The sequence below is a fragment of the Orycteropus afer genome, unplaced genomic scaffold (assembly GCF_000298275.1).
Source record: "Orycteropus afer afer isolate SDZICR_OR568_19922 unplaced genomic scaffold, OryAfe1.0 scaffold00498, whole genome shotgun sequence".
NCBI classification, from domain to species: Eukaryota; Metazoa; Chordata; class Mammalia; order Tubulidentata; family Orycteropodidae; genus Orycteropus; species Orycteropus afer.
In genome coordinates this window covers 1,673,453-1,699,659 of record NW_006922085.1, presented here as the reverse complement: position 1 = coordinate 1,699,659, position 26,207 = coordinate 1,673,453, and the positions used below count along the sequence as shown (strand labels likewise).

General features: G+C 56.4%; 1 protein-coding gene across 1 annotated transcript in view; it reads right to left on the bottom strand.

Annotated features, from left to right (window-relative positions):
- Positions 1-5,690: 5,690 nt before the first annotated feature.
- BSN (bassoon presynaptic cytomatrix protein) overlaps positions 5,691-26,207 on the bottom strand; it is a 42,478-nt gene continuing 21,961 nt past the window's right edge. Inside the window, exons 4-10 of the mRNA XM_042782886.1 lie at positions 19,550-19,984; positions 12,424-19,083; positions 7,967-10,046; positions 6,861-7,651; positions 6,602-6,701; positions 5,964-6,095; positions 5,691-5,731 (exon numbers count right to left, since the gene is read on the bottom strand). Coding sequence (XP_042638820.1) covers positions 5,691-5,731; positions 5,964-6,095; positions 6,602-6,701; positions 6,861-7,651; positions 7,967-10,046; positions 12,424-19,083; positions 19,550-19,984 — 10,239 coding nt within the window. The remainder of the gene's footprint in view (positions 5,732-5,963; positions 6,096-6,601; positions 6,702-6,860; positions 7,652-7,966; positions 10,047-12,423; positions 19,084-19,549; positions 19,985-26,207) is intronic.

Sequence of the window (26,207 nt, the reverse complement as noted above, 5' to 3'; positions counted from 1 at the left end):
CTCAGCCTCTGGCTGCAATGGCCCCAGAGCCACAGCAGCTTCTACATAATGGCCAGGACACCGGTGGCCCAGAGGCCTGCTCTAGCCACCCTCACAGAAGGGCAACAATGTGTCCTGTAAGTAAAGTAGAGGGTGGGAGTTGGAGCATGGCAGGTATCAGAAATTTCCAACTCAGAGGGCCTGGCCCGAAAGGTAATTTGCTGAGAACTCAGCATGCTGGCACCCGAGGCCAGGCATGCTAGAGGTTGCCCTGCTGCCATCTCTCTTCCTGGTCCCATCCCCTGGCCTTTAGTAAAGGGTTACTGCCCTGGTCTTCTAAGTATCCAGCCCACTAGGCATGTCCCCACACAGATCTGACTCTGGGTGTCCGGAGATGCTAACAGTGGCCTCCCTCAGCCCTTGATCAGATGGCCTCAGATGGCCTCAGATGGAACAGGCCTGATCCTCCTCCTGGGAGGAGGCAGGTGTCCATGGGTTGAGTGAAGCCCAATCCCAGAAGGACTAATGTCTCAATCCAACATTAAGGTTGGCAGCCTCCGGACTTATCCACAGCTGCCAGAGGTGGGCCAGGATCCCTTTCTGAAGGGTGTGTAGACCTTATAGGAAAGCATGAGAAATGTGGACCCCTGAGAAATGCATGGTGCAAACCAGAGCACTCTGGAGGAAGGCCAGGCTGCAAGGGGTCGGGCAGCTACTGCTTGCTGCACTCCTGGCTCAGTGGCAGAGAGGCTAACAAGCAGTGGAGAGCTAGAGCTTCAGAGATAAGGTGGGCAGGAACAATAGGTCCTGGAGACAGATGCAGAAAGGGCCACACAGGACCTTTTGTACATTTTGTCATTGTAAAGCTTCCCAACAAACTCAGCTTGGAGCTATTGGCCACACTTGCTGTGGTCCCAGAGGGCACAAATGCCAACACAACACAAACGCCAAAGGCCCAGCTTTTCCTGAACACCTTTTGGCCCCTGGCCCCTGGCCCCAGCCCAGACCTCTTGGCTCAAAGACCTTTGAGCCTCCCAATCACAGGGGAGAGGCATGGAATAGATGCAGTCAGGAGCTGGGTCCCCAGGGCACAGTCAGGCCTTGCCTGTGGCCACCACCTCTCTGTCCACCAATGTGGCCCAGCTCTGCCTCACTGTGAAGATACAACCAGATGGCCCTGGCTCAGGGCTGGGGAAGGAGGAGTAATGAGATACAGGTAGAAATCCTACAGCATACTTTCAGAACATTCACACGCATGCATCCTGTGCGGGCACCCACCGGCATGCCTACTCCAGGGATTCCCTCTTGCCTGCCCTTCTTGGACAGAGAGCCCTGCAGGGGTGTGTGAGGCCTTGCACTGCCTGCCCGAAGCTTGGCACACTCAGGTGGCAATTCCAGCAAGTCCTCACTAGCTCGTGCAGAAGTCAGCTAGAAGCACTCCTGAAGGAGAGGTTCTGAGGCAAAAAGAACTCCAAGCAAGAGGGTCGAGCATTTAAAACGGATGAAATCGTGCAAAGAGGCTTCGAGCTGTGCATGCTGCGCTGTGGGACAGGCGGTGACTCACCTGGCAGCAGCGAGTCCTGCCACAGGTCAAACATGCCACAGACTGAGAACTTCACACACACGGTGGGAGTCGGGGTGGGGAATGGGGAGGGTGATATGAGCATATCTATCCAGTTTCGCAATTGCACATTTGCAATTAATTCCTTATACATAACATGGAATTTATTAAATATTAACAGTTGTCTTTGAGGGTTTATATTTCATTGCATAGAACATTAGAGATGAGACTTGTGGCTGTGCCCAAGATGAAGGGAATACCCCCGCTGAGGGAAAGGCCCTGGGGAGGAATGTGTCCAGCCCACCAGGTGGATGGACAGGGCCATGGTTCCCCACGCAGGGCTCTGGGCCCTTTCCTTGGCTGGCAGAAGCCCTGGCCCCTCTGCTCTGAGCATGCCCACTGATGATGGCTTAAGAAGGACTGGAATTGCACAGTAAACAGGCGGGCTGAGGGGCCTCCCTAGACCTTGCCCAGGGGTTGTGCTCTTGGTGGCCTGCTGCCCACTATTGCTTCTGAGTCAATATCTCCCTGTGCTTAGCAGGGGCAGAGCAGAGAGGAAACCAAACCGTCAGTCACAAGGTGAAGGTGGAAGGGAGAGGCAAGGGGGCAAGCAGAGAGAGATAAGAAAGGGGGAAAAAGAGAAACAAAAGAAGAATGTTTATGAGGTATACACGTAAATCAAACTGGAATGATTAAGGCTGTTTTTGAAATCAAAAGAAATCCCCAGGTGTACGGACGAAGAGCCGGCTGGTCGAGACAATGGCGGTGCCACTGGGATGCTCACAATGGCTGGGGGGATGGCTTTGAGATGGTGGCGGGCGTGCTGGCACGCTGCCACTCATGGGCTGGGAGAAGCCTCAGCCGGCGCCCATGCTGCTTTTCGGTGCTATGGCCTCTTATTTCAGTGACAAGACAGTGTTAGGTCCTAATGTAAAGTTCTCCCAACCCCACACTGGCCACGAAAAGTTCTGCTCCACAGTCACCCAGAGGGTAGGGGGAGGGGGGCAGGGCCCTGTGGTCACAGAGGGATCTGGGCCAGCTGGAATGTGAAGGAAACGGAGCCCAGGGACCCCAGCCCTCAGTCAAAGCCCCTCTCCAAGGCTGTGGAAAAACTTCTGGCATCACGGAGGGAGGGCAATGTCCGTCAAAAACGAGCAGGATGTGCCCAAACTCTGTGTATAACGCACTGGAAGCCAGGCCGAAGAAAGGAGGCTGTGGGAAGAGTGGCCAGACAGCCAGGTGGTGGCAAGGTTTCCGGAGAGGGCCCTGAGGAGAGCAGGGTCTCTGGAAAGACAATCAAAGCCCCCTATGCCATTGGTCTCACTTGTCCAGCAGATGCTTCCCACAGGCAGCTGCTGTTAGAAAGCATCCCGAGAGCCTGTCTGCCATGTCCCATCCGGTGTGAGTCTTGGGGCCAGGGTTTGCCAGATTGTAGATGCTTGTAAAGGAAGAGAGAGGGAGGGATAGAGGAAGGAAGGAAAGAAAAAAGGATTTTGTCAAGAACTGTGGATAGCTGCTTTCCACCCTCACACGCCTCTCAGCCCAATCTGCCTGACAGCCTAACTCCTCTTCACCACCGCCTCCCAGACCACAGAGGCTAGGGAGGTGCTGCTTGGGCAGGTTTCAGGTCACAGAGAGAAGCTAAGAAAAAGACTTGGATTGGTTAGGACAGGGCATCTCTTTTAAAGTAACAAAGTTGTCTTTTGTTTGCTTAAGGATGAGGAATGTGGGATTTTGTTCAAATGACAAGCCTCTCCCTGCCCAAGCTGCTCCCAGCCCACCTCTGGAAGAGCCACAAAAGAAATCAGGAGATGACACTTAAAGCAGCGCTGACCTCTTGGCCAAATCATGAGCCAAATGCCAAAATTTGAGGGAGATTCCTTTAACTACGGAAGTCAATTGTCTCAGTGGCCCACACATGTCATGTAGTGGGACCCAGAACAAAGCTATGCCTGTGGTCTCTTTCCTTCTCCAGTGATACTGCCCTAGCACCAAACCAAAGGTCGGTACTGCTGTGAATCTGGGCCTAGCGGCCCTTTCTTTCCCTCCCCTCCCCTCAGTACCGCTTCTGACTTGAGTCTGTTCTAGGGCAACTCTGAGGAAATACCCAGCTCTGCAGGAAAACAGCAGGAAACCCGCTGTCTGTAGGGTGAAGGCAGGAAGCATGCTGGGGGCGCTGAACTGTGGCGACTATTGTTGTTGTTGTTATTTGCCGTTGAGTCGGCCCCGACTCATAGCGACCCCTCCTTGGGTTTCCGAGGCAGTATCACTACGGAAGTAGGATTGCCCAACCTTCCTTCCGAGGAGTGGCTGGTGGGTTTGAACCACCAGCCTTCTGGTTAGCAGTCAAGTGCTTTAGCCACTATGCGACTACAGTTAAGAGTAATTCCGTGCTCTTTATTTTTCCTGCAATGACCACCCCAGCTGGTTCCTGACCCTCGACTTCACCTCTGACCACCCTCCACTGTAGCTCTAATTGTGCAGGCCACCAGTCTCATCCTGGCCTTAGAATCTCAGAATCCTTACCTGAACACACCCCACAGCAGCCTCTCCTCTGTCAGGCCTTACCCCACCCATTACCCATTCAGCTCTGACTACGTTCTCTAGAGCAGATCCTGCCACCCCATGACCCTGCTTCACCGGCTTCATAGACTTTTTACCTTCAGAAATTATCTTTTTTATTTAATATTTATTTATTCTCTATCTCCCTTACTGGACTGTCAGCTTTGGAGGACAGGGACTTGATTTTATTCCCTGCTATATCCCCAGCACCTGGGGTAGGGCCCAGTACACACCTGGGATTTGACAACATTGGTTGAATGAATGAGTGGATGGAGGGAAGACTGAGCCTTCTGGTCCCAGCACTGCTCCTCCAGAGGCAGGCTGCCCTTGAGGCACCATACCCAGCTCTGTCACTGCCACATGCAGGCTTGGCCTGGGCAAGGATGCCTGCTGGTCCCAAGACTTCCTCGAAGTGACCTGCTGACTGCGATGCCGTATACACATATCTGCCCATTATAATTGCCTTAGAAATGGCAAAGAAGGTGGAGGAGGAAGGCCCCAGGGCTATGGAATGGTGGGAGGTTGTCTGTGGCCATGTACATACAGAGCACTGAGAGCAAGGTCTTTCTCCTCGCCATTCTGGATGCTGGGCCAGTTCAGGGAAGGCTCCAAGAGGTGGCTTCCCATGCTTCCTTGGCTACTGCAGCCCAGACAGAGCTAGGGCTCCCATCCCAAGGCCTTTCTACTCTTTCCCTTAGGTCTGCTAAGCTCTGCAGAGTTCTCTTGACTGGCTGGAGCAAGGGCATCAGGGAAGAGGGATGCTCCCCACTTTGCGAGCTATCCTCTACTCCAAGATGGCTTTGGAAGGACCCTGCACACAGACCTTGACTTGTGAGATACACTCACTCACTGCATCCTCCCCCAAGGGGTACAGCCTGAGTCATCTGCCACCATCCCAGCCTCAGTGGCCCCTGCCTCCCAGGAAGCTGCTCGGCTTATCACAGGTGAAAGAACCCACCAGGCCCCTCCCAGTTCACAATTGCAGGACCCGGTCAGTCTGGTCAGCCAGGCCTCAGTCCTTTACTTCCCTCCCCACCTCCAGTCCCCAGCCCCACCCATCCCTGCTTTATAACACCTTGGTCCTGACACTCACTGTTATACGCAGAGTCCAGAGCTGTGCCCAGGCCTCAAACTCCAGAGATTTTTCCACAGCAATAATATCATCTCCCCTTATCTCCTGAAGAGCCTGTGGAACATTTACAGAGGAGCGCTGGGGAGGAACTCCATCCCAGAGGGCCCTAAGACAACCTAATGCCAGACTGGGGCTCTGAGAGCCCTGCAGGGGTGGCAGGTGGCTTTATGGAGATGGTGGAGAAGGGCAAGGGCATGTTGGCCCTGGCTATCCTTTGCTGGGGACTGCTACTGAGCTGGCCTTCATTTGGGGGCTCTGTTCAGTGTCCCTCTTTCTCTTCAGCCTCCCTCTTCTCACTCTTGAAGGTAAGGACATGACATCTCTGGCCTAGTTACTGGCTGAGCACCAGACTCCTCTCAGAGGAACCCTTGGGACTTACGGCCTCCACACCAGCACCTCAGGCCTTTCCCAGGGGAGGCCAGGACAGGCCACTCACACTCACCCTGCTGGGCACGGTCACCAGAATGAGGAAAATTTTTTGCCGAAAGCAGAGACAGCTGTGACATGGAAAGAGAAGAGAGGCATCAGGAAACCAGGCCAGGCCCCCTCTCAGTCAGGGCCATCTCTGGGGATAGCAGAGCCAAGCCCAGCCAAGGGGCAGGGCCTGCTTGAGGCCCAGGGGCAGCAGCAGGTGGACCCTCGGCTGGCCTGTGGCCCAGTGTTTGAACCTGGAATCATCCCCCAGACCCAATCTCCACCCTCGTGAACCTGGCTGTTGGCAGCAAATACCTTCTGTCAGCTTGCCAGCTTGCTCTGCTGCCCCACCAGGGAGGATCTTGGAGAACACGCTCTCCCCTTCAGCACCTGGCTGGCCAGCAGGAGCCCCCGGAGTCCCACCAGGCCTGGCTCCAGCCTTCACGCCTAGGGGAAAAGAAACTACCTTCAGGAGCCACACAGGATCTGGAGGGAATCTGAACCCGTGTACCGAGTGAGGTGGGCGAGTGAGAAGGAGGATGGACAAAGACAGGAAGATAAGAACAGGAAGAGAGGGGTGGGAGGAAGCAGAAAAAAGAGGAGGATGAGGAAGAAGAAGAAAGAGGAAGGAAAGAAGAGGCAAAGGATGAGAAGGCAGACAAGAGGAGGGAAGGGGAAGGAAGAGAGACGAAGCCTTCATCCTGGCACTGGGCTCACCAGGTCTCTACCTAGAGCTGCCTGGGCTCTAAGTCCCCAGAGCTGGTGACCCCATTGACTACAGCTCTAGAATTTTAACCCCAAGCCTATTTTCTGCTGGGGAGGTCTGCAGCCCACTGGGCACCTTTTCAAGGAAAATGAAGGCATACAGTGGGGTGGGGGGGAGCTCAGGGAGCATTGAGAGGGCAGCCTAGGTGTTTTGGGCCATAGTGAAGGGCATCAGGGGGTGGGCTCACCTGCAGGTCCAGGTCCTGGAGGTGGCTGGGCCTGAGGAGGCTTCCCCTGCTGGGGTGTTTTGGCTGTCCCCTTGGAGGCACTGGTCTGTTCTGCCCGGGGCTGGAACACAGAATCCACAGCTGAGATGCCACCTGTTGACCCTGTGCACACCCAGTTGAGAGCCAAGGGAATGTCCACGCTACAGGCCTAGCACTTGCCCTGGGTAGACGCCAAGCTTCAGACCCCTTCCCACATCCCGTGCACCAGGGCCCTACTTACCAGTCCTGCTGGCTGGGGACCTGTGGCTGCTGTCGTGGGCCCTGGCTGAGGTTTCCCTGCTGGCTGGCTGGCAGCAGGGGCCAGGCCCCGGGTGGCTGGCTGACCCTGCTGCTGCAGCCGAGCCTGTGACGGGGCCTGTTGAGAGGGCTGATGCTGCTGTGTCTGTGGCTGGCGTGATGTTGTTGCTGAGGGCCCCTGCCTAGATAGTGGCGGCTGTGACTGCTGTGACCCTGGAGGTGCCTGCCAACCTTGTGGCTGTGGCTGGGGTTCTGGCTTTGGCTGCAGTGCAGTGGGGGGCCCAGAGTGGGCCTGTCGGGAGCCCTTCTTGCTATCGGAGGCATGATGGTATGCCGACTGAGCACGAGATGGCTGTGAGTATTCAGCAGAGCTGGGGTACCCAGGCTGCCCCTTCTTCTGCATAGCCGAGGCAGGGCCAGGCTGAGGGTGGGGCCGGGCCTCATGGCGACCTGGGTCCCGAACATGTGGTTTAGCAGCACGCCTGCCTGGCTCCTCGCCGGTGTGGCGGCCTGAGTGCCGCCCGTGGTCGCTGTGGTGTCGGTGTTCCTTGGCGGAGGTGTGGCGGCCTGGCCCGCCCTCATCGTGCTGCCACAAGCCCTCCTCAGGGGGCTCGTCGTAGTCATGGTAGCTGTGCCTGGCAGGGCCTCGCTTCTGGGAGGAGGAGGAGGAGGAGGAGGAGGAGACTGCGTGGCCCCCGTGGTGCCTGAACCGGTCAGAGCGGGCATCCCGGGGTTTATCAAACCAGTCTGTCTCCTCCTGGCCCAGGTGATATGCTTCAGAGACCAAAAATAGAACACTATCAACCCCTGGGGCTGCCTGCAGAAGGGAGGCCCAGCTGAAGCCATGCAGGGAAACCAGAGAGTGGGCACCATAGCCACACACAGAGCAGTGGGACCCCAAGCCCACCCTCCCACAATCAAGGGCCAGGGGCACAGGTGGGGAAGGCAAGGAGGGCAGCCTGCAGCAGGGCCCACTGGGTGAGGCTCCAGGCCAGGCCCTGCTGGGACATTTCAGGGCCCAGGGCCCCACAAGCAGGAAGGCTTCCCAGGTGCTGAGCATCCGCAGAAGTCACCCCCAGCTGCCATTACCTTCACTGTCAGAAACCACGCAGTGGGAGTCATCCAGGATGTAGCCCTCCTCACGCTTGTATGTGTGGGCCCGCGGTCCATCCTTGACATGCTCTTGGACATCGGGCATGGAGTGGCTGGAGCAGAATGGGGGGCAAGTGTCCCCAGGAGGGAGAGTCCCCCCGGCAGGGTGGGGTCGCCCTAAGGGGCTGACAGGGCTCTCCTCCTCAGAAGCTTGGCTCCGCATGGGGGGCCGTGCCCGGCCATGGGCCATGCTCAGGGAGGAGGGCTTGGGGCCTGTCTTTTGAAGCCGCTCCACAGCCTCTCGGTCCCGCTCATATCCCTTGCCCCGGCCACTGAAGTCATGACCAGACAGTTTTTCCCCACTGTATGCAGAAGCTGCCCGGGACCGGCTGCTCCCGCCATATACACGGTCATCGTCCTCTGCTGAGTCCCGGCTAGATACCCCATAGTACCTCTGCTGCTCATATACGTTCTTCTTGAGCCCATAGGTGATTTCATCCTGGAACTTCCTGCCCCGAGAGCCCAGGCTGCTGCTGACTGCAGGCGGAGGGTAGGAGGCCAGGTCTGACTCCACATCCTTGGCCTCTTCAATAGGCGAGAACTTGGAGATCTTTTGCTCCATGCCCTGCTTCCGGTGCTTGCTGCGCTTGGAGGAGACGGCAGCTGGGGCTAGGCTCTTAGAGGGATGCTTGGGCCCCATGGGGCCGGGACCATATTTCTCTGCTCGAGCCCCATGTCTGTAGTCACTGTCACTGTAGTAGTGGGTGCTGGCCGGCCGGCCGTTGCTCTCCATGCTGCGGTGATGGCCACCCTTCCCACGGGGGTCATATGTGTCCTCCTCAGATTCCTCCTCCCCTCTGCCATAGCAGCAGGACAATGCAGGGGCCTCGAGGACACCTGATTCTCCGGGTTCCTTCCCTGGACGTCCACTGCTGCCCGGCCCCAGGGGCTCCAGACGGTGGTTATCAGGGCCAGTGGAGGTGCTGTCCTTGGTCAGCTCACTGATGTCCTCAATCATCACATAGTTCCGAGGGACGTTCTGCTCCAGGCTGGTATAGTGTGGGTCAGAGGGGTAGGCAGGGGCCGGACTCTGGCTCACACTGCTACGCTCACTGGCCCGGGGCAGCTCAGGGGCCTTGCCCTGCTCAAAGCTGCTACTCACTGCTGGGCCACTGTAGCTGGTGTCAGAGGGGGCTGACGATATGGCCACAACAGGGCTTGGAATCACCTCATAGTTGGTGGGCACCTTCTGCTCCAAGTCAGCTAGCGACGTCTGGCGTGGCTTCTGGTGAGGGGCACGGCTGTCAGCTGGGACTGGGAAATGGGTGCTCTGTGTGGTTGGCATAGGTGTTTGGCCTGTGTAGTGGCCTGTGGGACGGAAAGCCTGCTGGCTTAGCAGCCCAGGATCTGCAGGATAACTTGTGCCAGGAGGATAGGCAGGTGCTGGGTATGTGCTGGGGCCAGGGTAAGTGGGTGCCTGGTGGGCTGGGAATCCATTTTGAGTTGGCCCACTGGTGCCTGCAGAGAACTGTGGTGCCGGAGGTGGGAACCGGGGCTGCTGGAAGGCAGTGGGGCCAGAGGGGGTGGTGGGAACAGCAGCAGCAGCAGCAGGGAAGTCCGTGTACTGGCCAGCAAGAGTGGTGCAGCCCTGGAGCCGCAGCTGGTTGAGTTCACTGTCTGACAGATAGTCACGATGCTCACCGAGGCCACGCAAGGGTGGGTAGTCACGGCCACCCCGGTCTTTGGCCAGAGACTCTTTGCGCTGTGTGATGCCCAGCTCCAGGTACTTGAGCTTGGCGTCGATCTCCTTCTCTTCCTCGTCCAGCTCTGCCTGCTTCTTGCGCAGCTTGGTGGACTCGTGCTCCACCAGCCGCAGGTCCCGGTCCAGCTCCCGGAGCAGGCTAGCCTTAGTGGCTGGGACGGTGGTGGGCCCTGCCAGCCCACGCTGCAACAGGCTGGCTGCATACAGCTGTGGGGGGGGCTGGCTGGCCAGGGGCAGGTGAGCCTCCTCTGGAGGGGGGCTGGGCAGTGTCCGCTTCACCTTGCGGACCAGGCCGTTGGGTGGCAGCACCGACACCTGAGACAGAGGGAAGGGCGGGCAGCACTGAGACGCAAGGTGACGGCGGCTTGGTAGGTTGCGGGGAGGAAAAAAGCCCAGGCCTGCACTGGGGCAGGGGCCAGGCCCCACAGTATAGGTGCCCTAATTCGCCAGACAGCCTGCATGTTGCCCTACCCACCCACTAGTCTTGGTTTCTTTGCCATGGAGGGAAGGCCTGCGATAATTTCCCAGAACGCCGGGCAGTGGGAAGATAGGAACAGGGTTAGATTCCCTTCTGTACTGGACCAGTACTGGCCAGGCATACAGTGAGGTTCTACACATGGCTCTGAGAACCCTTGAATATATCCCACTGAGGGATATATTCCTCCCCTTCAGGTGAGGAGAGTACAGGTCTAGCTCTGGGTTTGGGCCCTGGTAGCTGATGGGGACCAAGGGTGAGGAGGGCCATGGACAGGAGGAGTGGAGTGGGCCCTGGGCCCATCAGGCTCCCTAGAGGATCATGGGAAGGGTCATATGCTGAGTGTATATCAGTTGCTGCAGAGTCTTCTTCTGCCTCCTGTATTACTCCCTAAATTGAGTACTGCTCTCCGGACTACCCGCGCACCTTATCCGGCACCACCCTCTGGTCTGTGCTCTTGGCTCAGGTCCCACCTCTCTCTCTATTCCTCTTTCAGCCCACTAGGATACTGCAGGGGGGGACACTTAGGTTCTCTCTAACCCTAGGTCCCTCTGCAAAACTTCCTGCTCAAGGCACTTCCTGCTCAACACTGCCATCTGTGGGGCCCTCTTTACACAGCATAGAAGTTCCACATCACCTGAAGGTACACCCTGGGGCCCCCCTTTGCCTCTTGCTCCTAGCTTTCCCAAAATGTCCCCAGGCTATTGGGATTTATGGACCACCCAGATTCCCAAAAGACTCTGGGAACTAACATCGGGCTTCCAACTTTTTGACTTGCCAAGTAACTACATAAAAACCTCCCATCTGATTCACTCCTCCTTGGGTTTCTGAGGCGGTATCACTACGGAAGTAGATTGCCCAATCTTCCTTCCGAGGAGTGGCTGGTGGGTTTGAACTGCCAGCCTTCTGGTTAGCAGTCAAATGCCTTAGGCACTATGCCACCAGAGCGTTCATACGTTACAAAAGAGAAAGATAATGTGGCCTCAGTCTCAGAATGGCGGGTGGGCCTTTAAGGGAATAAATCTAGCTTGAACTTCTCACCCTGTTGTTCATCTTATTTCAGCCAAAAACCCCTGAGCCACAGCATGGCCAGCTCACGGGACCTCTGTCCCAGCCTAGCCTGGAACGAAAACCACCCTGTCTCTTTGACCTGCCTCCCTGCAAGACTAGACTCCTGTCCATTCCCAGCCCCATCTGGCCTGCACACACTAGGGGCCCTTCACCACCCCTTCATCACTTTGCAACCCCACCCTGAGGCCCAATCTGTCTCCTCTCTGCACCACACCCAGAAAATGGGCAAGGATTCCTCATAATGTCTTGGCTCCTACCTCCTCTCCCCAGGTCACTGTTATGATGGCTTCCTTCAGCCCGCCAACCTCCATTCTGCCCAGGTTTTCTAAAATACCCACCTTGTCCTATCTCACCTGCCTAAAACTCACTGGGCCTTCAAGAAAGGTCCACCCTCCTCAGCCTGACACTCAAAGTCCTTGGTGTCAGGCCCTCAAAACTCCCTACCCTCACTCCCACTGCAGCCCCAGCCAGGCACCCTTATAAAGTCCTAGGATATTGTTGGCAACTAAGGGCACAGATACAGACATGTTTATGCTCCAGGGGCCCTGTCTTTGGGAGCAGACAGGTATGTGAACAGACTTACTGAGGGCCAGGTAGGAGTAGGGAACAAGATGAGGCAGAGAACAGGCTGCAGCCAGCTAGCTTGCAGTATACTAGGCCTATGGGTTTGGGCTTCTTTGTGAGGCAATGGAAGCCAGGCTAGGGCTGGGAAGTAGGGAGAATCACAATCACATCTATGTTACTGATTTTCCCAGGAGACATCCACAGACAAGGTTTGGAGTCGGACGGGCCCAGCCTGGAGGCGAGAGCTGAGGAGGCCTGAAGGGGGAGGTGGCCAGCACGGTCAACCATGGGACGTCTGTGCTAGATACGAGTGGTAAAAGGGCAGTGCTAGGGAGAGGGTGAGGTTTCCAGTGGGGTGTCTACATGGGGCCTCTATGTGTACCTGTATATGCCCAGGTTGTCCTTGCTGGGCTGTGGACTCCACCTGATATGCATGGAGAAGGGTCATTCCTTGCCTCCCTCCCCTGGGCCTCTGGAGCTGAGGTGACTCCACCCCCACCCTAAGAGAAGCCCTTCTTTCAGGGGCTTCCCAGGCTAGATATTGACCCCTGTCCCACCCTGGACCAGCCCCTGTGCCCATACCTGGCTACCCAGCCCCCCCTGGTGCTGGTAGAGGGAGAACCTCTCTTTGGCAGACTCCTCGGCGGTGGGGCTGAGGGGCTTAGGGTCAGACAAGGACCGCTGCAGGCTCTTCATGGGGCGAGGCAGGGTCTGCTGGCGGAGAGCGCTGTCAACTGTGAAGTGCTTCTGGGGACTCACGTGAGCCTTGTTCAGCCTCTCACTTGAGGCAAAGGAGGTGTCCAGGAGCCGGTGCGGGGACAGGGGTGAGACTGGCGAGTAGAGGACCTGGGGGGACTTAGGAGGTTGGCGGCTCACAAGCTGTGAGAGGGATTCAGGGGGCAGGTGAGCCTGGTACCCAATCTCCAGGGGATCCGGCTTCTTTTTCTCAAATCTGCCCAGGGGCCCTGGGGTGACAATCTGGATGCCAGGAAGGTAAGGGCTGATGGCGCTTGGCCCTACAAGCTGTGGTCCAGCCACACCCTGAGCCTGCACATCTGGCTCCGTCTGGCAGGCCAGGCTCTCCCCATGGCCAGTCTTCTCTGGTGCTGATATGTACCTGATGATCTCCACCTTGGGGTCAGTGGCAGCTGTGATGTGGATGGCTGGAGAGACCCTAGGCAGCTGGTCAGGTTCCGTCTGCACAGAGCAGTCACTGATAGTCTGGATGCCCACACTGCTCGTAGCTCTCGCAGCAGCAGCAGCAGCAGCAGCAGTGGATGAAGAGGCAGTGGTATCGTGCTTGTTGTCGGAGCCTGAGTCTGAGTGGCGGGAAAGACGGGACCGGCGACGGCGCACTGGCTGCTCCCACTCGGCGTTGTCCTCGTCATCTGTCTGCACACTGCAGTCAGCACTCCGCCGTGTCCGGCGCCTCCGAGTCAGGAGGTAGCGACCCTCCCCATCCTCATCATCTGTCTGCACGCTGCTGTCTGCAATCCTCTTGACCATGCAAGGCTCAGGTGCCGACTCAGGCTCGCAGGCATCTCGCAGGCGTGGCATGGAGTGTCGCTTCTTGATGCCACTGCGGCTTGCCTCCCACTGGTCCTCAGTCTGCAGTGACATGTCTGAGGCGGAGCTAGGGAGAGCCCGGTGTGGCAAGGGCTCACGAGGCTGCCCAGGCCCCTCTGGCCCTGCCACAGCAATGAAAGCTGGGTGGGTCAGGGGTGGCCAGTACTGGCCATTCTGGGCTAGTTCAGTGGCAGCTGGGGGAGCCCCTCGCCCAGGCACCTCACAGGCTGCAGGGAAGGGGGCCTTCTGCCGCTGCTTCTGCTCCTCTAGCTGCTGCTGCAGCTGTTGCTGCAACTGCTGGATCTGCTCCAGCTGCAGGCGCTGCTGGGCTAGCTGTTCCCGCTGCAGTGCAAACTGAGCCTGTCGTTCCTCCTGCTGCTGCTGCAGCACATGGTGTTTGATGGTCTGTAGTTCCTGCAGCTCCCGCTGCACTAGCAGCTGCTCTTCCTCCCTGTGCCTCTGCAGTTCCACACGATCCCGCTCCAGCTCCTCCTGCAACCGCAGCTGCCGGAGCTTCTCCAACTCTACCCGCTCCCGCTCCAGTTGTAGCATCTGCTCCTGCTGCTTCCGCTGCCTTTCCTCCTGTGACACTTCCTCCTTCTCGTGCCCTGGCCGGCTCAGGGCCCCACTGCCAGGCCCAGGAGCAGCATCTACTGGCAGCTTCTGGGCAGCCAGTGGGGCTGGGGCTGCTGCAGCCTCCTTGATGGCAGCAGGGGTGGCTGTGGAAAGTGGTTCTTCCCTTGCAGCCCTTGCTGGAAGCTCTGGTCTCGGTGGGGCCCCAACCCTCGGGGCCTTGGCAGCAGCAGGTTTCCCCAGATAGACAGGACCCTCAGCAGGTGGGACACTGGAAGCTGTGGGGAATCTGCTTGGTGCAGGATACCGGTATGGCCCTGTGGGTCCAAGAGGTACCCGGGGGGCAATCACAGGCATTCGTGCTAGGCTGGTGAGCGGCACAGCTGTCACTCCACCGGACATGTAAGGCCTGTACATGCCGCCTCGCACCATGGGACGCAGCACTGACGCGGGCTGGGTGGTGATGGGCAGTGTTGCAGCAATTGGGGTGTTGATGGTCGAGTAGATCATGCCATCAGCTGCACGCACAGTGGCTGTGGATGGCAGCAGCTGTCTGATTGCTGTTCCCTGGCCAGGTGCAGGCCTGTACTGGGCCAGGTTCCCAGGACTTGGGTGGCCCTCCGGAAAAGTGGGGTTCCCTAGAAGGTCAGGTCTGAGGGGAGCCAGACCCTGTGGAGCACTGAGCCCAGGCCCAGGTTGGGGCTGGTATTGCATGAGGTCAGGGCCACCACCACCGCTGCCATGCCGCCCGCCATACTGGTCCATGGAGTTGAGGGCGGCGCACATGCGGCTGATCTCACGGGCTGTAGTAGCACTGTACTGGGCTAGGCTGGCCTCCTGGAAGCCAGCTGTGTCTCCCCGTGGGCCATACCTGTGGTCTGAGTAGATGTTCGACACTGAGCTGTAACGCCGCATGGGAAGTGGGTGAGTCAAAAGGTCTGTGGGATGACGCAGGTCTGTGAATGAGCCATATTGCAAGCCCTGCCCTAGGTAGCGTCCATCCGCAAAGCCCAGGCTATAGGAGTGCTTCAGGGGGCTGAGGTCCACAGCTGAGTCTCGACTGGGGCCCTGGAAAAGCTGCCCAAGTCGATGGGCATGATAGAGGCCAGCCTCAGCCAGATTGGTGTCAGACATGGAGGAGTACAGCCTACCAGGGAGGGCCTGTGGGTAGGGCCTCTGCTCCTCGTGGGGCCCAGGCCCTACTATGCCCTGTGCCCGGTAGGTGGGGGGTTCTGGAGGCTCAGGGTCCCGGGGACCATAGAAAGGGCCGCTGCTTTGGCCCGGAGGAGCAGCATCTGCCATGCTCTTCTCAGACGCACTGGGAGTAGGATGGAAGGTACCAGTGCAGCTCCTGCCGAAGGGGAATTTGTAGACCATGTCGCAACAAGCCAGCTGGCTCTCAGGCCTCATCCCGGTGAGGTCCAGGGCACCTGCCGGCTCTTCCGGGAGCAGTGTGGTCACAGTACCTGCTGTGCCCTCGCCCATCTGCACAACCACTGTGTGTGGCTTCCTGGCACCTGGTACAGCATGTGGCCGAAGCTCTGCAGGGGTGGCCCTGTGGGGCTCAGCACTAGCCTCTGGCACTGGGCCTGGCTTGAGGCCAACACTCTGGGCAGTGCCCATCTGGGTGATCAAAACGTCCCTTTTGGCCAGAGGAGCTACCTGGTTGGGCAGGTTATACCTGGCAAACTTGGCCTCCCTGGGTCTTCCCTGGGGCCCACCTCGATATGGGGCTGTCTGAACAGCCTGCTCTACCTGCTTCACCTGGGCCAGGCACACAGGGCTACCTGTACCCTGGCCAAAGTCGAGTCGACTCTGGAAAGGGTCTCCATAGACCACAGGCTGCTTCGGCTGAGCCATAAGCACAGATGAGGCCATGGTGATGCTCATGGTGGTGGCAGTGCCGAGGAAGGCATGGGTCTGCTCCTGGGCATTGAGATTGATAACCAAGGGCTGCACAGCAGTAGACTGCCGCCCTGCGATCGGATCCAGGGTAAGGCCGTACTTCCTCGCTTCCACGGCAAGAGATGTCAGGTCCATACCCTGGTCAGTCAGGATGATGGGTGTGGGCTTGACAGCTGTGCGAAGGTCTACCACTGCACTGCCAGGGAGTCTGGGGCCTGGCTCGACCCTAGATGTCCCAGGGACAGACGAGATCCGGCAAAGGGAGATGTTCTCAGCAGGCAAGGCACCCCAGCTATACAGTGCCAAGGGCCCATCTGTACCAGCGCTGGGTGCCCGTGGGAGGCCGGGTGGCCCAGGTGGTTCTGGGGATGGCTGAGCCACACTGGGAGGCATTGTCTGACTATAGGTATGGGCAGTGGGCTGGGAGCCAGTAGGCGAGCACACTGGAGAAGTGGAGGCACTGGCGTGAACCATCCTGGTCTGGCTGGAGGCGTCTGATGACAGTGTGATAACCATAAAGGGAGCCTCCTGAGGAGACTGCTGCCAGGCCTGGCGAGGCGTACTGGGTCGGTGCGGTGTTTGTGTGCCCTGGGCCACCATGGGTGTTGGAGTGGAGGCACTGGGGCTCCGAGGCATGTCCAAGGCGGGGGTTGGGCTTGGCGTCTGTGTAGAGAACTCTGCTGTGGCCCTTGGGCCCAGCTTGCCCGGGGAGAAAATGGGACTTTCTGAGGGGGAAGTGGGGGAGAGGGGTGGGCTAGAGCCCACAAAGTAGGAATATCCCCGGGAGGGCTGGGAAATGCTGCTCTGGCCGTCACTCACAAGGGGCTTCTCTCTGGGAGCCCGCCCAGCAGCAGCAGCAGGGCCACTGGGAGCCTGGGGCAGCTCTTCAGTCTGGGACCCATAGTTTGCAGTGGTTGGGCTCTGTCCATAGCTGTGGCCTATGGAAGATGGTGAAGGGCTGCGCTCAGAGCCTGCTGGGGAGGTTGGAGTCATATACCCGCGTGGCAGGCTAGAGGGACAGGGAGCCACAGCTGTGGTTGCTGGGGCCCCAGGGCCCTGGGAGAAGGGCATGCCCACCTCCTTGGTAGCAGCACTAGGAGAGGCAGGAGAACTGTGCAGTTTGAGGGGGTCCTGAGGCTCCTTTGCAAAATGCTGAGTGACACGGACATCAGGAATGACTCGGCCCCCAATGCTGTCTGAGGGGGTCGAGGTGGAGAACGACACAGGGGCAGCGAGCTGGGTAGGGCTGGTCCCGGGGGTGAGAGGGCCGCCATTTTGCTTCATGGGGTCCATATATGCACTCTCAGCATTCAGAAACTGCTTTTCCTTCTTCTTGTCCTCAGTGAAGGTCAGGTCGTGCGAGGAGGCCTGCCGCATCCGGGCAATGCTCTGTGATGTCTGCAGGATCTCCTCATACACGGCCGACCCCAAGCTGGCTGACGCAGCCCCCAAGGCAGGCTGAGCAGCCCTACCATAGTCATGGTCCGAGGCGTCCTGGTATTCAAAGGTGCCCTGGCCCCGGGGGCCTGTGGGCTGAGAAGGACCACCATGGGGCCCCCGGGCTCCTGTCACCTGGCCCTGTTGCCGCTGGAGCAGCTCTGCCTTTCGCATCATCTCCTCATAGGCCTCTTCAGCGCTCTTGAGGGGCCGGCCAGAACTGGGAGTGGTGGAGCCACCTGAGGGCATCTCAGTTGGTGAATAGAGGGACATGAAGGTGGGCAGGTTGTACTCACTGCCGGACTTGTAGAGCCGAGAAGGGCCACCGTCCAGGGCCTCAGCCTCTGAGTCGAGGGAGGGTGAGGGTGAGTACTCTGAGCAGGAGGAGCGGTGTAGCTCCTCCATCTCTGCCGCCTGTCTCAGTTCCTCTGTTGGGGAGGCATCTTCGATGGGTGACAGGTTGCTGGGCGGTGTCTTGGAGCGTTCACGTCGTCGCTGGGCCCGCAACTCTTCCTTGTCCCGCCTGGTCTTGCGGGCTGTGCTTCGGATGCGCTGCTGCTCCACCTCCCGCATCTTCTCCTGCTCGCGCAGCAGCTCCTCCTCCTCGCGCAGCTCTTCCTCCTCAGAAGAATCCTCGATGGTGGGCAGCAGGGGCCCATGGGAGCGGTGCCGGGCCTTGCGCTGCTGCTTCGCTTCTTCCAACCGCTGCCGACGGCTGGGGCTGCTGTCGCTGTCCTCCTCTAGTGAGGACAGGGAGGTGGGAGAGGTGCCTGACGTGTAGCTGGGCGTGGAGGCAGGCAGTGTTGAGGACTGTTCCCCACGGGAGCGGTCCTCAGGCGAACCTGTCAGGCTCTCCATCTCCAGCTCAGGCTCCCGGTCCAGGCCAGGGTCAGGACCCTGGCTCAGGTCCAGCTCGTGGCTGTAGCTGCCCGTGCTGTTGAGCTCAATGGTCTTGAAGCGGCGGAGCCCTCCCTGCAAGGCCCCACTGCCATCAGTGGCATCAGTTGAGCCGCCCTCAGAAAGCAGCTCCTCATAGCCCGTGGTGGCATTGTGAGGCAGACGCCTCTTGGGCAGTGCTACTGGCTCTTGGCTGGGCTCAGCTCTGGATCTGCCACTCTTCTGGGTGCTATGTTTGGCCAGGCCATGCCCAGAGGTGACAGCATCCTCCTCCTCCAGGTTGTCTTCCTCAGCACTCATCTCCAGGATCTGCCGTCGCATGAACTCCTCATCAGTCAGCACTGCCGCCTGGGCTGGGGCCTGGGGTGGCAGTGGGGACAGGCCACCCTCACTGCTGTCCTCCACATAGTCATGCCGCAGCTGGCTGCCAAAATCGTCCGAGGACTCAGCCATGTCCCGCTGTTCCCTCCGGTGCCCCCACTCAAGAGAGTCCTCCTCTTCCTCCAGGATATCCTCCAGCTCCTCATCAGAGTCAAAGGCCTCAGGCATGATGGATAAGGAGTGCGGCCGCCGCTTCTGCTCCTCGCGCCTGCTGCTGCTGGGTGGCTTGACCTTCTCGCCACTGGGGGCCAGGCCCTGGGCCTCCAGTATTGGCCGCATGCTGCTCCCCACCTTGTGGAGCTCTGAGGGGCTGGGCGGACGTGGCCCCGTCACCCCTGCACTGTCTAGCTGCTCCACTTCCTGCTGTACGACCCCTGTGATCTCACTCTGGGAGCTGGAGATGCCATCAGAGGAATAGCCTGTGTCACTGAGGCTCTGTGGACTCCGTGACAGGTCCTGGGAGTAAGGCTTGCCCACCAGCTCCTACAGCAGGGAGAGAAGCAGGCACTGACTCTCCATGTCAGAAAGCTCATGGGGACCCCAATCCTCTTCATCAATCCCAGGGCCCTAGGGAAGGGTCCCTTCACCTCCCAGGGGTTCAGGGCCCACCACCCATCCCACCTTTCCACACTTGAATAACTTAACAGGCTCCATGGCAAGCCCCTAGCAACCCTAAGTTCTCAAAGAGGAACTTTACTAGCTCTAATGGTAGCAAGATTCAGCAAAGTATCCAACAAAATACTAGACTCAGAGCCAGGCTGCAACTCACAGGCTCCCAGCCCACCAGAGGCTCACCCAGGCTTTTCTTCTGCTGAGGCATCCCCACCCTCCCCCTGTGGCACCAAGGGGACTGCCTCAGGCCTTCATCCTCAGTCCCCAGGAGAGGGAAGCCCTTCCCTAGACTGTCCCATCTGAGAGCTAGAGTCCCTGGGATGTGAATGGGACTGACCTCTGTCTCCCCACCCTTGGGGGCTTCTGGGACAGCCTTGCTGACAGGGGTGGCAGGCTCAGTCCTCTTTGCTTTAGGAGTCCCAGGGGGCGGGGTAGTCTCTGGAGGTGGCTTCGGCACAGGTTCAGCTTTAGCTGGGACTCCTGTCTTCTTCTCCTGGGCACTGCTGGGGGTTTTGCTAGGCTCAGAAACCTTGAGGGGCTTGGTTTGGGGGCTGGCCTTGGCAGGCAGGGGGCTGGCCTTGGTGGGCAGAGGGCCTGATGCCTGAACAGGCCCTGGTGGCCCTTTATGCTTCAGAGGGGCTGTTCCAGTTGCACGGTGAGAGGCCCCTACAGGGGGCTGCTGTGAGGTGGGCACTGGTAGTGGGGTCGGCTCTCCCAGGCTGCCCTCCAGCAACCGCTTAGTTTGGCAGTTCAAACAGAGCCACTCAGTTTTCTGCAAGGAAACGAGAGGGGGCTAGTGAAAATCACAAAGTACATGAGAAAATTAACATTGATTGTGATGGATTGAATTATATCCCCAGAATTATGTGTTGTAAATCCTCACCCCTATACCTGTGGATGTAATTCCATTTGGGAATAGGGTTTTCTTTGTTATGTTTAATGAGATCATGTAAGTGTAAGGTGTGTGTTAAACCAATCACTTCTTGAGATACATAAAACCTGTGGGAGTTGGAACTTGATGGGACAACCTCGTTTTTCCAGGTCTCACAAGTTTTCAGCCTTTGATAGGGTGCAGTCTAACCACTTCTCTATCACTATTGATGGAAAATGTTTTAGTTTTCCTTCTCTGACAGGTTTTCACCTTATATAGCTTTTGGCTTTCACGGGTTTTACTGTCTAAAAGAGCAAGTCAGGCAAAGAAGCAAGCAAGCACAAATGGACAAGAGGATGAAACTGAGGATCAGATGTTGAAAAGGGGCGAGGACTTTCCTCCAGAGCCAATAGAGAGCCAGCACCCTGAATTCAGACTTCTAGCCTCCTAAACTGTGAGAAAATAAATTTCTGTTTGTTAAAGCCCTTGTGGTATTTCTGTTATAGCAACACCAGAAAACTAAGACAACAACTATTTCTATAACCTTGGAGAGGAGAAAGCCTTTCAAAGCATGGCACCAGAGGCACAAGGAGAAAAAGACTGATGCATTGCCCTCAACTGATAAACTTCTCCACATCTAAGATGCACTGCATACAAAATTAAAATGCAAATAACAAACTAAAAAGAAGGGTCCTTTCCTTAACGGATAGAGAACCTTTCACCCCAGGGACAAAAAAGAAGAACTGTGTGTGTGTGCACAGGGGATCTACAAGCACCACAGGGTCTGGAGAAAAGAGGGTGCTAGGGGCCCAACCCATCTTAAAAAAAAACAAAACTCAAGGCCATCGAGTCGGATCCGACTCATAGTGACCCCTCCTTGGGGTCTCCATTATCTGGTGCTGCTGTAACAGAAATACCACAAATGGGTCATTTTCTTTCTCTGAGGGCTCTGGGAGAAGGTTTCTGTCTCTTCTCAGCTTCTGTTTCTTGGTTCCTTGGTGACTGTCATGTGGTGTGGCATCTGTCCCTGCCCATCTCTGCTTGCTTGCTTGCCCAATCTGTTCTTTGTATGTCTCAAAAGAGATTGACTTAAGGTACACCCTACCCTAATGCTGTGTCATTAATACAACCAAAAAGTGTTTCCAAGAGGGATTATAAGCACAAGTACAGGGGTTAGGATTTATAACACATATTTTGGGGAGACACATTTCAATCTACAACACCAAGAAAGCAAACAGCCCCTTGAGGGCTAGATAGGAGTCCAGCAGTTAAGAGTCTTGCAGACCAGGAACAGGGTTCAGATGTGAAGAACCTCCTGGATACAATGACTTTCCCCTTTCTCCTAGCTCTCAGGCAGTAGACACCTGCCTTTTTCATACCCTTCCCCAAAGTAAAGGCGGTGCTGAGCAGGGTGCAGATTCCTGGGACTAGGGTGGCTGCCTGGAAGAAGCCCTACCTAGGGCTGAGCAGCCTCCCCTCCTCACAACCCTCAGCCCAAGTCACTTCTAAGGTCAGCAACGACCCTCAAGTAGAAGTCTCCTCCTAGTCCCATAGGGGTTCTTGGGCTGTTCCTCTGATGGGGACTGTATGTGCTGGTCCTTGGGCCAGGGGCCCTGCTGTCTCCAGCCAGCCTGAGATCAAATCCTTAACAGTCAGTCCTCTACTCTCAAGGCTACCCACTCTGTGTCAGGCCCAGATCCAGGGGCTGGATCAAGCCATGACTAAGACAGACAGGGGTCAACATGTGTCCGGGAGCCCACAGCCCCAAACAGGTCATTACAAGCGTGACATAGATATCAGTAGTGAATTTCCCAGCCCCAGCTGCCTGTGTGAGAGTACAGGTCCAGGAATCCCAGCCTCCTGAGTAGTTGATACCTGGAGCAGGTCTGAGGTTGGCAGGGGCATGTCTCCCAGGAGCACGTTTCTGCTGATGCTCGTTCTGGATGCCTAGACACTCAGGCTTCCACCAGCAGCTCTGCCACTAGGATGGGCCATTATGGGAACCATGGCACCACAGGATGGGTCACAGAATCAGGGCAGAGGGAGAGGAAGTAGCCCTCTGCTCTCACTAGTCCCAGGTCAATCAACACTCAGCACCCTAAACTCACACACTGACTAGGGCCCAAATCAGGTCCTACCTCACCTGACAAAGCTTTGGAAGCCTGGCAACCCCCAAAGTGAACTGCCCTCAGTCTGGCTTCCTCAGGCCACCATAGCAGGTGCCAAGTCAATGATTCTGCCCTGGTTTCCTGCCTAGAGATCTACATGCCACATCTCTGCCCTAGGCCCCAGCAGAAGTTGGACTGGGCAGGTGGCAAGGCCTTGGTGGGTGTTGGGGGACAGGACTGATCCATGGGCTTGTTATTCAGGGTCTTGAGATTGCATCCCTGATACTGGAGCTCCTGCTCTGCAAGCCCTAGCCCCACACTCAGCTTCAGGGCAGAGGGATGGGGCAGTGGGGCCCAGCTCTGTGTGTGTGTGCATTGGGGGGGGGGGTGATCCTTCAGAGGCCCTGCATGTATCCACCTTGTTTCCTGCAGGGCCCAGCCCTAGTACCACTCCTAAATCCAAGGGAGCTTATTTGATGCTATGTGTGTGCCCCACATAAGTGCTAACTTCTGTCTGTATCATCAGAAGCTAAGAGAGAGTTCTGAAGATAAGCAAACAGTCCCTTCCCCAGCCCCAGGATCAGCAGGACGGCATTAGGATCTGGGCTCAGGCAAGAGGCTGGCTCAAGGAACACTGCTCTGACTCAACCTCAGGGCACTCCGTATTGCCACCCTAGGTTAGACCTCTCGAGGGGACTAGTCATCTGCCCCAGTCTACCTTGGTGACTTGACAAACCCTTGATCCCCGCCATTGGCATGCAGATGCCACTTCAGAAGCAAGAGTCCAAATGAGGCAAGAGCACCGTGGAAGGGGATGGAGTTGAAAGAGGTCTGGATAGAGGAGGCCGACCTAATGCCAAGTACTCAGAGCCAGCCTCTGCATCAGGCTGCTCGCTTGAGCCCAGAGGCCCAGCCTTCAGAAAAGCATGTCACCTGTGATCACAAGCTCCCCACGACTGCACCCCTTCACACGTTTGCTCAAAGGGGCAGCCAGCCTGCTGAAGGAACTGCTGGTTGGCCCTCTTGCTCCTGGCTCAGCTCTAGTAGGCAGCGAAGAAGGGAGGGAAGGCAGGAGGAGGCATGTGAGGTAGGAGCTAAAAATAAACATCTGATCTGGCTGCTGGAGGCCCTTCCTCAGTCCTCTGCAGAGGGCTGGGGATGTGGTTACATGGTACCTGCCCTGGTGTGTGCTGTTTGGTGGGCTGCTGGCAACCCCCCCACACACACCACACACACTCCTCTCCTTACATTGTGTCCTGAGTACCACCATTCATCCTTCAGGAAGCTGTGGCCCATCCTGTAAGGTGGGTCTGGGCAGCCTTCTCTTCCCACCAAGGTCTCCTCGGCTGAGAGCCCTGCCTGCTGCACCTCTACTTCTGGTCTCCCCTCTAGTGGTGAGATATATTTAATCTCGACTTTTTAAAACATTGAGATATAATTCACATACCCATAAAATTCACTCTTTTAAAATGTATAATTCAGTAGTTTTCAGTATATTTACAAGGTTGTGCAGCCATAACTACTATGCAATTCCAGAACATTTTTATTACCCCAGAGAGAAACTTCGTAACTGTTAGCAGTTACTCCCCATTCCCAACCACAGCCCCTGGCAACCAATAATCTACTTAATAATAAAAATACTTAATACTTAATAATCCATGGCTTTGCCTCATCTGGACATTTCATATAAGTGGAATCATTTAGCATAATGTTTTCACAGTTCATCCATGCTGGGGCATGTATCAACACTTCATTCCTTTTAATGGTTGAGTGATATTGGAGGGGCTGGAACAAAGGCCTGCTCATTCATTCCCTTGGTCTTCCACTCACTTGTTCATTCATTCATTTATCTGCTCACTTTAGTGTTGATTCTCTCATTCATTCACTCACTGGCACATTCTCTCTCATACTCTTGTTCACTCAGCCAAGCCAGCCCTAGACCTGCCTGATTGCCCTTTGCTTGCTCCCGTCAGCTACTGGCAGGGGATGATATAGTACCTGGGAATAGAAAACAGGGAGGCTCAGATGACCACTTCAGCTGCACCTCCCTTTGTCCAGTTCCATTCTGGGGGCAGGAAAATATGACTCCCCCAAGGGAAATCATTACCTAAAAGTATATGAGAGGTGTAGGTGTGCTTGCTCTCTGATGGAGCCAGGTGGGTGCAATGTGTCATTATCTATGATGAAGGAGGGGAATGAGTGAATTGAGAACATTAGTGGGGCATTCCACAGAGAGGTGAGACCTGTTGCCCTCACCAGTGTGCCCCATGGGCCAGGGAAGTGAGCAGAGCTATAGGAGATGTGGGGCATCTTCCTTGCACTGTCTGCCATTGTCTGAATGAACTCACATCCCACAGTAGCTCTTAATTTGTGGAGTTGGCCTATGTGTCATCTGGTTACAGTGGCACCATCCTAACCAACACCCTATGGCCAGCTGCCTGACCCTACATCCCCCAGCTCCACTGCCAGATTTGGACCACGGGCAGGTCCATCATGATGCTGCTGCTCCTCTCTAGACTCTGTGACCCTTCCCCTCCCTGTCCCGCAGACATGCCTAATCTCCTCCTTTCTGAGCTTCTGACTCCTATAGGAGGAATCCTTCCTGGTGTTCCAACTGTGCTCCTTTGTGGCTGGGCTGTGCTTTCCTCATGTTCCAGCACCAGATCCCTGTGAGGTCCCTCATAAGGTTGTAACCTCACATTCACCACAGTCAGGAGCTGGTGGGGATGCTTCCTCTTCCACAGAGACTTTCTTACAGGACACTCTGATTCCAATTTCCTGGCTCAAGGTCTCACTGTGTATTGGACCTTGCATAAGCATCTGAGTACATCATTTTACCTGGCTCTCGCTGAAACCTAAGAGGGGTTTATTACTGCCCCCATCGCACAGGGGAGGAGACAGGGCTCCCTGAGATCCCAGATCCCAGATTCCAGAGGCAGCCCAGAGGCAGGTCTGGAGTGTAGGGAGCTCCTGGCCTCTCGCCCAGATGCCCTCACCCCTGCGTGGCATGAGCCCAGCCCCACATATCACAGGTGCCAGGCCTTTTCCTTAGGGAGGCCTGATTTCTCAAGGGCATGACTGGAAACTTGGCAATTACAATAAGAAACGAAACTGGCAATGTTATTGTAACAATTCCAATTCCCTAATTTCTTCACAAACTCTATTTTGAACTGAAAGCAAATTAAAAATTAAGCCAAAGGGTACTATTATCCTTCAAAAGATAAATAGGTAAAAAAAAATTGGAATCAACAACTCTTAATTATGAAATGACTCACTAAATAGCACTATGGTGATTTTTTTTTCAGAGGAAATTTCAAAGGGAAAGGAATCCACTTTTGCTGCTTCCTCTATTGTATGTTCTAGAAAGAGGATAGAGAATTTTGATAGCTCAGAGATGTTGAGAAAAATTCTAAACCTATTGACCCAGATGGTTGGCTCTAGACTAACATGGAACCACAGTAGGTCTAATCAGGCTGTGGGGAGACGTGAGTGGAACCCCTCTACTCTGTCCCTCCCTTAGACTGTCGGCCTGAATACAGACACTGCCTTATACCACACACAGAGACATATATAACACAGTCATCCCAAACCTGGTAGGTCAAATAACTACATGGAGGGCCAGCCAGGGCAGAACTGACCTCGAACCTAGAGAAGTGTCTACTGGCCCTGCTGCCTTCTTTCCAAGGCAGAATGAGGGTCTGCAGCACTTGCTAAGAAATCAGGAGCCTCTCACCAAGAACACACAAAGTAGGTCACAGGGAAGCACACAATTGCTGAGAATGCCAAGTGGTTATTTGCTGAGTTGAGATCACAGAAGGGCACTGGCCTGGCTAAGGGCCTCAGCGAAGAAAAGCAACATCAATCAGCAGTCTCTCTCCACCACTCCCTCAAAAGACTCAAAGCAGGCGAGTAGCGACTGGGACCTTAAAAGCTAGGAAGCTGCCATCTAGATGCAACAATGGGTCTCTCCTCATCAAGAAGAAAGAAGAGAACCAAAATTAATGGAAACAATCAGT